This window comes from Eurypyga helias, unplaced genomic scaffold (genome assembly GCF_000690775.1).
Source record: "Eurypyga helias isolate BGI_N326 unplaced genomic scaffold, ASM69077v1 scaffold24133, whole genome shotgun sequence".
In the NCBI taxonomy this organism is placed as follows: Eukaryota; Metazoa; Chordata; class Aves; order Eurypygiformes; family Eurypygidae; genus Eurypyga; species Eurypyga helias.
Window position 1 is genome coordinate 235 of NW_010239552.1, and position 10090 is coordinate 10324.

The 10090-nt window shown below is 54.8% G+C and overlaps 2 protein-coding genes across 2 annotated transcripts in view; both read left to right on the forward strand.

The window, feature by feature from the left end:
• The first annotated feature begins 116 nt into the window (after positions 1 to 116).
• Positions 117 to 4473, forward strand: AP4B1 (adaptor-related protein complex 4, beta 1 subunit). Its single transcript, XM_010148193.1, has 7 exons — positions 117 to 256; positions 674 to 1170; positions 1886 to 1969; positions 2757 to 2860; positions 3014 to 3221; positions 3519 to 3803; positions 4046 to 4473. The coding sequence occupies exons 2-7, from the start codon at positions 675 to 677 to the stop codon at positions 4471 to 4473; spliced, it is 1605 nt and encodes a 534-aa protein (XP_010146495.1). The 5' UTR covers positions 117 to 256; position 674.
• Positions 4474 to 6723: 2250 nt separating this feature from the next.
• Positions 6724 to 10090, forward strand: part of PTPN22 (protein tyrosine phosphatase, non-receptor type 22 (lymphoid)) — a gene marked incomplete at its 3' end in the record, with an annotated part of 11003 nt that continues 7636 nt past the window's right edge. Inside the window, exons 1-2 of the mRNA XM_010148195.1 lie at positions 6724 to 6810; positions 9347 to 9455. Coding sequence (XP_010146497.1) covers positions 6724 to 6810; positions 9347 to 9455 — 196 coding nt within the window. The remainder of the gene's footprint in view (positions 6811 to 9346; positions 9456 to 10090) is intronic.

Consider the following 10090-nt stretch of genomic DNA (forward strand, 5'->3'; position numbering starts at 1 on the left):
TGTTGGCTTCCCCCAGTGCAAGCTGCGTCTTTTGCTCGTGACAAACACGGGCAGCGCCTGAGCTGCAGCGTGCCGGCAGAATTTGGTACAGGGCTCTGTGCTTTGCAGATGGCGCGTTGGTGAACGAGCTGTACAGTTTGCTTCGTGACCAGGATCCTATCGTGGTTGTGAACTGCCTGAGGGCCTTAGAGGAGATCTTGAAGAAGGAGGGAGGAGTTGTCATCAACAAACCCATCGCCCATCATCTCCTCAACAGGTTTGTTTTCTGGGTTGTTGATGGTGCTGGAAGCTTCATTCTCGCCCTTGTGTTCCGCGTGCCAGCAGAGCGGGTGTTTCTGCCAGACTTGGAGGGAAGAGTCAGGCATCTAAAGATGGAGGTGCCCATCCTAAGAGAAGCTCAATTGCTTTTATGCTAATGTCTTAAGAGAAGTCTGGGATGCCGTGCTTTTCCAGGGAGTCTTTGCTTCAGCTGGTGGTGTGTTTTGGAATGGTAGTTTATTGTGGTTAATTTTTTGGGGACTTTTGGTGACACTACACAGGATATATCTGTGGGACCGGTATGTTCTGGGTTGGAACGGCAGCCATAAGAAACTCAGAGGCTGAGGCCTCTGCTCTGCACAGCACAGGTCGTCGTGCGCTTCTTGACTGCAGCCTGTGTTTATTCTCTGGGCAGGATGGCCGATCTGGATCAGTGGGGGCAGAGCGAGGTGCTCGCCTTCCTTCTGCGTTACAGACCCCGCACTGAGGAGGAGCTCTTCGACATACTCAATTTGCTGGATGGCTGTCTCAAAAGCAGCAGCCCCAGCGTTGTGATGGCGGCCACCAAGCTCTTCCTAGTGCTGGCCAGGGAGTACCCGCATGTGCAGACAGATGTTTTGGTGAGAGTGAAGGGCCCGCTGCTGTCCGCCTGCACCTCCGAGAGCCGGGAGCTCTGCTTCACCGCGCTGTGCCACGTGCGTCAGATCCTTGGGAGCCTTCCCGGCCATTTCAGCAGCCACTACAAGAAGTTCTTCTGTTCGTATTCAGAGCCCCACTACATCAAGTGCCAGAAGATGGAGGTGTTGTGTGAGCTGGTGAATGACGAGAACGTACAGCAAGTGCTGGAGGAGCTGAAGAGCTATTGCACCGACATATCGGTGGAGCTTGCCCAAGGGGCCATCTCTGCCATAGGTAAGGGCTGCGTCTTGCCACGGGAGCAGCGGCCGCCCTACACCTTTGGGGTGTGCCTCCCTCTGCTGAAGTGTGTCTGGGCAATTGCCAGAGGGCTGATGGGAGCTGAGGCCGTGCAGCCTCTACCCCAGCCTCCCAGGCGTGTTTTGTGTGCGTTTGTAAACCACGATGGTGCTGGTGCTTTCAGAAGTGCTGGCACTGAGCTGTTTCGGGTTGTGCGCCGTGTCCCTGGGTCTCATTCAGATGTGTACACTCTGATGTGATGCTCTAAAGAAACTGCGTCGCTTCGTCATGTTGACGGGCCTTACGGTGTTGAATGAAACCGTGTGGTGGAGGAGCTGCTCTGGTGCTTTTGAGTTGTGATGGGGGCAGAGTTGAGGTGGTTTGGGGCGCCTTGTTTTGGTTTTGTGAATCTCAAAATAGGTGAGTTTCCATAGCATTCAGAAGGGGAAAGCCAGGGATGCGAAGATGCCTTTCTTCCCTGCTACGTTTAAGACAGGTTCTGAGGCGCAGCTTCCGGGAGGAGCGTACCCCTTGTGCGGGGCCGAGCTCATTGGGCTGCACCCTCAGAAGCTGTACAGGGACAGGGAGATGGTTCTTTACAGTGAGCCTGTGATGAACAGTTGGGCTTGAGTCTGTGATGAACAGTTGGGCTCGTGGTTCCCGTTTCACTCGGATAAAAGGTTGACTTCTGTGTCCTTCGGTGTCTCTGCAGGCAACATTGCTCGGACGTACACAGAACAGTGCGTGGGGATTCTGACGGAGCTCCTGGGGCTGCAGCAGGAACACATCACTTCAGGTGACCTTGCCTGGCTTGTGCTTTCAGGAAGTGGCCTTGTTGGGGCTTGTGACCCCAAACTCGGGGCTCTGAAAGGCACTTGGCTTCGAATTTAATTGGCCCCTTCAGGAGAAAGTCTTCCTGGAGGCATGGGGGACAGTGTGACCGGACATGGTCCTTCCTTCCTTGGGAACTGCTCTGTGTGGTGAAGGGGGAGATGGTCAGAGCTGCGTTCAGGGTCCGCTGCCGAGACCCCTGTTTGGTTGCCACCTGCCGGGATAAGCGGCAGAGACGTTCCAGTGACTGTTTGAGGGCCAAGATGATGAACAGATCTTTTAAATCTTTGTGACTTCTGTTCCCCAGAGAATAGGCTGAGTCACTTGTACCCAGGCTTCTCTCTCTCTTCTGCTGCTCTCTGGCCTAACTTACATCCTTGCTGTTTCCGCCCCCTCTTGCTTCCAGTTGTGAAAATCACACGCTCGCACTCAGCTGCGGAATGAGGTCGTGGAAGCTGCTGGTGTTCTGTAAGTGGGCAGCGGAGCCTTTAACATTTGGACCTAAAGTTCACGAGACCTGTTTTGAACTGGTGTTAGTTTTCTTTTGTCATCCTAACCTTGTGTACCTGAAGCATTGTGAGTCAGTGTCTTTTCAAAGGCTGGGGAATGTCCAGAGGAGAGATGACAGCCAGGGGAACAACCAGAGGCGTCAGTGCTTTATTTTAGGCTTGGTGCAACTTTCTGAGGGTTTTTTTTTTAACTCCCGAGTGGTTTTATGACTCTTGGGCGCTGAGCGCTGTGTCTCGTTGCAGCGGTGGTTCGGGCTTTTCGGGACCTGGTCTGGCTCTGTCCCCAGTGCACGGACGCGGTGTGTCAGGTACTGCCGACCTGCGAGGACGCCATCCAGGACAGCGAGGTAAGGGGGTTTTGTGCCCGGGGTGGACAGTGCTTGGCTTTCCCTCGGCTCGCAGCTGGCGATCAGAAATCTTCACAAGACTCTGCTGGTAGTGCCAGCACTGTCTTTCTGCTGAGCAGCGCCTATCTGCTGTTTGTTCTGTGGTTCCCTCAGGGCAAGCGAGCGCTGATCTGGCTCCTGGGCGCACACGGTGAGAAAGTGCCGAACGCCCCTTATGTTTTGGAGGACTTTGTGGAGAACGTGAAATCCGAGATGTTCCCAGCGGTAAAGATGGAGCTTCTGACAGCATTGGTGCGGCTTTTCCTGTCCCGTCCTGCTGAGTGTCAGGACATGCTGGGGAGGCTGCTCTATCACTGCATCGGTGAGTACCAGTTCTGTGTCGCTGGAGCTGTAGCACAGCCTTTTGGGACCTGGCTTGGCTGCGTCCCCGGTGCTCGGGTGCCATGTGTCAGCATCCTGGCTGTGAGGGGACGGCCCAGGACAGCAGGGTAAGGTGGCTTTATGCCCCAGCTGCTGCTTGGCCCCTGGCTCTCTGGTTGGTAAGTCGAAGAGGCTTACACTGCATCCCCGAGAATCTCTTTGTAGTGATTAAGGGTTGGTGCTTCAGGGAAATCTGGATGGCGGAATACTCCATAAATTGTATCTCTCCAATTCCCAGAGGAGGAGATGGACATGGCAGTACGAGACCGTGGATTGTTCTACTATCGCCTTTTGCAATCCGGTGTGGAAGAAGTGAAACGAGTCCTGTGTAGCCCCACGTCTGACCCCTCTCTGGGGCTCCTGGAAGACCAGATGAAGCAGCCCGTGAACACGTGGGCTGCAGAGTTTAACACTCTTGCACCGGTTTATGGCAGAGAACGCTGGGCGCTGATCACTGCTCACCAGCCAGCAGAACCCTCTTACACGTGTTCTCCGTGTACTGACTCCAGGAACAGAGACACAGGTAACCCGCCTCCCCTTCCCCTGGGACCCGTTTTCCCCTTGCCAGTAGATGTTCACCGGTGGGTTTCTTTGGACAGAGATCATGGTGTTTGAGAATGCTGGGCATTCTGTCTTGTGCAGTGCACGGCTGAGCACCGCTGAAGGTCCCAGCCCTCATCATCCCATGGCTCCCTAAGATGTTCTCTGTGAAATCGTGAGCTGCACCTTTACGTGCTGCGTCTCATGGCTGTGGTTTCATTTCAGAGTCACTGATTTCTGAAGGGAATGAAGAAGTCCTCAAGGTTCATCCCGATACAAGCGGCCTGACCTTAGTTCCCGATGTTTACCTGACTGCAGAACAGTTTGAGAAGACCTGGCTGAGCTTGGAGATGAGCTGCCACCTCTCTCTGCCCTGGTGTGGGGCTGTTCATCCGGACGCCGTACACACGGCTCTTCACGTCGTGCACGTCCAGACCATTGCTATGAGCAAAGCTGGCATCCAGCCGTGGAAGGCGTATCTCAGCGCACAGGATGATGCAGGATGCCTCTTCCTAGCGGAGCTCTTGCTTGAGACGGCGGGGTCGGAGATGCAGGTTTCACTGAAGCAGAGTGAGGCGAAGCCAGAGGCACTGCAAACCTTTATTTCCGTGTTAAGGACGGTCCTGGGGGCAGCTGCTGGGCTGGGGTCCTGATTGGTCTCTACTCCCAGTAGGACGCTTGCTCAGGGCACAGGAAAAGTGTGTTTCTCTGGCTTCCTTTGCCGTACTCGATGCTGGTTTTGTACTCGAACCCGAGGAGTGTTAGCAGCCCTGTCCTGGGGTCTCGGCACCGCGTGTGGTGTGGGATGGCTGCCGCTGGTGGGTTTGGGATTGCTGCAGCTGAACAGCCCGTCCCCCCCTGCGCTGGGGAAGGGAGAAGGTAACGCACGCCTGAGTCACAGCGCGGTGGCGTCTGTGGTGAGCGTCACAAGGCACTGACGTGACCCACGGAACCAGAAACGAGCACGAGGCAGGGCGTGTTCGGGGAGGTTTCTTTGTGTGAGCTGTGACTGATTCCTGAAAGAGCTGGGAGACTCCAGCACCCTGCTGTGTGTCGCGCGTTAAGAGGAACGGGGCAGCGAAGAGCGCGGCGTTGCGTTCTTGCCGCCCTTTACGTGGTTTTAGTTCTGCGACAGACGGATTTTGGTAGAGCCTCGCCTGCGGGTGGGCAGAGCTCTGCTGCGTCAGGTGGGCGGACGGGGTACATCGTCCGCACTGGAAACGGCACGTGTGGTTTTGGAGAGAAAGAAGTGCGTTTCTAGTTGAAGTGTGTTACTGTAAGCGTGAGTTGTCCGCTCTGACATCCCCTCAGGGCTGCTGGAGGGGAGCATGGGGCGCGCGGGCTGCGTGGGACGCGTTTCGCAGCCTGGTGCCGCCAGCCGTGGCAGCGAGCTGTCAGTCCTTGGCCCCCACACCTCTAAGGGAAGGATTCCTGGTTGGCAGGAAGCATGACATTGTTGCTGATGCCAATTTTTACCACCTGTGACTTTGTAACTCCAACGGGACTGTAAGTTTGTGGGCTGTGCTGCCACCCTGCCCTCGCACCGCGGCATGTCCCGCTGCTACGGGGCGGTTTTTGCAGTTACGCTCTGGCCAGCCTCGCGGCTCCCTTGATTTCCTGTAATGCTTAGCTCCTGCTAAGGATGGTGCTGTACCCGTAACTGCTGTGTGCCTTCCTCGCGCTGCTCAGGCACCGCTCCCACCGCTAAACAGCGCGTTTCACGTTTTGTTTCTGATTTCCCTAATAAAAACGTGCATTGTTCCTGGCTGTTGTGGAGTACTTATTCATTCAACTCAAGGCTGCAGGACGGAGGCACCGGATCACTACCATGGATCCGGAGAGGAAAAAACTTCTTTCAGACGGGGCTTTTCTCTCTCCACTCCCTGAAGCAAGGCTTTCGGCAGCGGCTGTGCCACAGTTTGCTTCAGCCTCCTGTGCCAAACAGCTGTAGCAGGTGAGCTACCCACGGGTGAGTCGAAGGCAGAAAGTTTGGTTTGGCTCAGTTTATTTTATTTTTAGAGGAAGTGGATGGCCTGCGAGAACTTTCTGCATCTCCTTCCCGCTTTGGAATGACTGCTTCGTCCTATGGGATTATAGCGTCCCTGTGAGCGTTGCTGGGAGTGAGGGGAACGGGGCTGGCACAATTAATTGCATGTCTAGGATCAGATTTGTCCCCCTCTTCTGGCACAGGCCAACAGATGTGGGGAATTGTGGCTGGAGGAAGCCTGTTGATGCTTTTTCTCTGCTCAGAAGCGGTTGTGCAGTTCAGGGGAGCAACATGACAAAGCCCGGTCCAGGCGCTCGGCCTCTGCCGATAGTATTCTTCCAAGGTATTTTGCAAGGAATGTGCGAAACAGGCTAAGTTGCAGGTGTGAAGGGGAACTGTGGATCCTGCATGCTGTTTTAGGGACCCTTCTATTCCGAGCCTGCAGCCTGGCAGCGCAGCCTCGGGGCACGGGTGCTCAGCTGCTGCCCCCACGCTCGTCGCTCTGGCTGGCATCCAGCCGGGCCGTGCTGCTGGTGATGGCTGGACATGGGGTAAAGAAGTCAGAGGTTGGGGTGCTGGGCTCTGCTCTCCAGCATCTGACTGGGGAAGCAGCTGGGCACACTGGAGACCCACAGCACCCGAGGGACCCTGCAGCTCAGCTCCTGCTCCTGCCAACCCCTCCCGCGAGGCGCAGGGTGTGCAGTTTTCAAAAGAGGCGCTAGGGCCCAGGTTTTGTGCTTTGTTTTGTTATTTGACCATGACATCTGCTACGTACTAATTTCCTTTAAGGCTGGTGATGAAGTCAGTAAACCACAGCCTGCCGCGAGCACTCTCCAGGCTGGTGCTTTCCGCTGCGGCGCGCACTTGACATGTCCGTCCCCAGGTTCGGCAGGCCAGTCACGCTGTCTCCGGCAACATGGACCAAAGGGAGATTCTGCTGCAAAACCTGGAAAGGGCCCAAGGCAAGAAGCTCAACCAAGAGGAGTTTGTGGACGAGTTTTTGGTAAGTTCTCTTAAGGCAGGGCTCTGTGTTTCGGTTGATTTTAAAGGGAACCGCTCAGTCGCTTCTCCAACAGGGACAAGATTTGCATGTGACAATAAGGTTTTCTATGAACTTTGGAGCAGAGATGCAGGAGTTAACTGGGGTAAAAGCAATGTGAAGACAGAAGAATCAATAGTTGGCCCTCACAGTAAACTGTTTGCTTTTGAAATAATTACCCCAGTGCTTCCTGTTTTGCACGCTGTGAAGGCACTTGTCAGGCACAGTTTCGCTTTGCCGGGTGATACAGCCGGGGCTACGGTGAGGAGTACGGAGCCACTGCCCCCTCTCCCGCTGCAATCTGTTGTAGCTCTGACACACGCGTTCCCGACAGGTTCGCCGGTTGGTACTGAGAGAGCTTTTCCTTTTTTCACGCCAATGGAAGCCCCCCCAGCCCTGCACCCCCTGCAGAGCCGGGAGCGGGTGCTCAGACGTGTGCTGTGGACCCAAGGCTGTTCCGTCTCTCATCGACACCGGGCACCTTGGTGCGAGGGCTGGGCAAGCTGAGCAGCTGGACAGGCCATTTCTCCGGCGCTGCGCTGTTACGTGGAGGGGCTGCATCCATTCGCCAAGAGCACACATGCTCTGCGTCCTGCAGCACTTCTGCCCCTCCTGGAAACGCGTGTCCTGTTCCCTAAAGGCAAAACTAACAAAAAATGCCGGTGGCTCTCCCCGTCCCTGGCATTCTGCAGTGCCTAGCTGGTTGAAGTGTGTGCTCTGCCCCGATCTGTGAGCTCTCTGACACCTTTTATTTGTCTGGGTGGCCAGGGGGAGTCTCAGGTGGCAATGCACTGCTCAAGCTGATGGCTGGCAACGGCCGCTGATCTGTCGGCTGGAAGAAGGTTGCTCTGGCAGACTGCACGGGCTGCCCTGAGAGGCACAGGCACTGCTCAGCGTTAGCAGACACAGGGAAGGGTAAAACTGGTACATCTGTAAGATCTGGGATGTCTCAAACAGCAGAATAACCCCTGGCCCTGAGCTGCTCCCCCAGCCAAGGGTTGCATCAGGCACTGGTCTCCGGGTAAGGTGCAGGGGTTACGTAGCAGTGCCCACGAGATCCAGCCCTTCTTTGTCATAGCAGTGAAGGCTGGCACTTCAAACACTTGGGAAAAGCTTAGTGCTTGGTTTCCAGTTGTCTGGGTCAGAGGGAAGTGATTAATCTGAGTCTGCGGTGGCTGTTGTTCCATGGAACAAAGTGCTGTGGCAGGCTGCTGAATTTCCCCCTCGCGCTGCTGTGCTGGGCCTGCACAGTGCCGTGTGCGGCGGCCGCTGCCGAAAAAAACCCCAGGCATGGGCTCATTCCAGCAGCCCCACGTGCAGTTAATTTTCTGGCCAAAATGGCACAGAAGCGGTCAAGGCTGCGTTTCCTCTTGTGCTGAGGGGAGAGCTTCCCAGGATGGCCTGAGCTGCCAGCCGCTTTGGCGAGGATGGGCGACTGTGATGGCTTGCATCTCCAAATCCAGTAGAAATGCTCGATGCTATTTCTCCATCCTAATGCTTCCCCTCTGTGTGAACAAGCATTTGCACATGCAAATTGTGGTGGTGTTACTGGAAATGACAGGGGTTTTGCTGAAGTCCCCTTTTCCTGTTCGTGCAGTCTCAGAGCCAGCATCTGATCCTCACTGCTCTCGCTTGCTTTCTCATCCGCAGCCTTGTCCCAAGCAGCCTGGCAGTCGAGGCACAGTAAGGCAGCTCGGAGCCACTAGAGCAATGGCCTTTTGTTTCAAATCAAAAGCGTCCCTCAGTGGCAAGAAAAGTGGTTAGGTAGACATAAAACTACAAAAGAAAAAATGCAGCAAGAATGGTGCTTTTGAAGTTGATGGTAACAGTGTGTGTTACTTAGAAGCTGTTGTCAGAGAAATAAAATTCTATGCTTTGGAAGGAAAAAGATGCTTGAACTCTCCAGGACTGCTGCAGCTTTATCCTGGAAATGAAAGAGAGAGATTCGTACCCCTCAGGGTCTGCCCTAGGACTCCTGCTCTCTCTTTCATCAGTGCACATAGCGACTGTGCTCCGCTTGCTTGTGCTCCTTGAGCACTGCTGTTTGCAGCCACAGGCGGGAACGTCTTTACTGCAGGGAGAAAAGTCAGTAGATTTATGGGTCTTTTCTAGTACCCTTTGTTAAAGGTGGTTTAACACTGTTGCTCCTCTTATCTGGGTGCCATTATACTGAGCATGATTCCCCTGCGTCTCACGTGTGAGGGCGATGCTTTGTGTGGTGTATAAATGCATCACCTCGCTTGAGAAGCCTACGTGCCCCAGCCCCGTGTGGGCACTGCCTCAGCGCCCACTTTCCATTCTTCAGAAGCCTGTGCTGCGGCTCGACGGTGGCTTCTGCCTCTGTTCTTGCTCTGAGTACTTTGAGAAAAGCCACTCAGGAAAGAATTAATCGTGCAGACCTTGCTTTGTGGTAGCAAACCTGACCCCTGGAGACCTTCACACACTCTCTCATAGTGTACGTAGCACGTCTACTGTAATTTGTTCCGTTCTTTTATCACAGAAGCTGAAAAGGCAGTCAACAAAGTACAGATCGGATAAAACCTACCCGACAGCAGCATCTGAGCAACCAGAGAACGTCAAGAAGAACAGATATAAGGACATCTTACCCTGTACGTTGAAAATGACAAATGTTCCTATTCAGCCTCTTTTTCTTCCCCTGGCCTGAGCCTGTTCTCACCCTCCAGCGTGTGCCCGCACAGTGGCGGGCACTTCAGCACACCGCTGCCTGACAGCTGGCCCGGAATTCTGCTGGGCAGATGCGCGGCTTTGCTGCAGCGCATGCCCTGGAAGACTTTGGCACGTATTTCCTATAGACATAACAGCCTCTATTCAGTAGGAAACACATCCTCTAATGATTATCCTTGCAAGATTTCTGGGAAGCGTTGCACCACTTGTTTTCCAAGGCCTTGTAGGGAATGGCTTTGGACAAAGATGTCCCCAGAGCAGACTACTGGCAAAACCTGTCGTGGCTTGTCCTGGCTGGATGCTGTAGTCTCTGGAGGAGAACCTGTCCCAGGATCAGAGCAGACTGTCCCTTTCATCCACTGTAGCTTGAAAAAACCCCCACACTCTAAAGCCACAGACCTCATTTGAGCCCGTAGGACGGAGTGCAGGGTGATTTTAGGCTTGGCTTGCTCTGTGGTCAGTGGAGGAGATGGCATTGTGCTGGGGCAGCGGCTGCCTCCGCAGCCCTTGCCTAAGCCCCTGCCCCCATTCCCGGAGAGAGCGGGCACTCCGCTGCCTG

Bases quoted from the DNA above. Each gene is read 5' to 3' on its own strand.
- AP4B1 (XM_010148193.1), top strand. From the start codon at position 675: ATGGCCGATCTGGATCAGTGGGGGCAGAGCGAGGTGCTCGCCTTCCTT. The intron at 1,970-2,756 runs GTGACCTTGCCT...GTCTCGTTGCAG, and splicing joins GCAGGAACACATCACTTCAG to CGGTGGTTCGGGCTTTTCGG. The intron at 2,861-3,013 runs GTAAGGGGGTTT...TGGTTCCCTCAG, and splicing joins ACGCCATCCAGGACAGCGAG to GGCAAGCGAGCGCTGATCTG.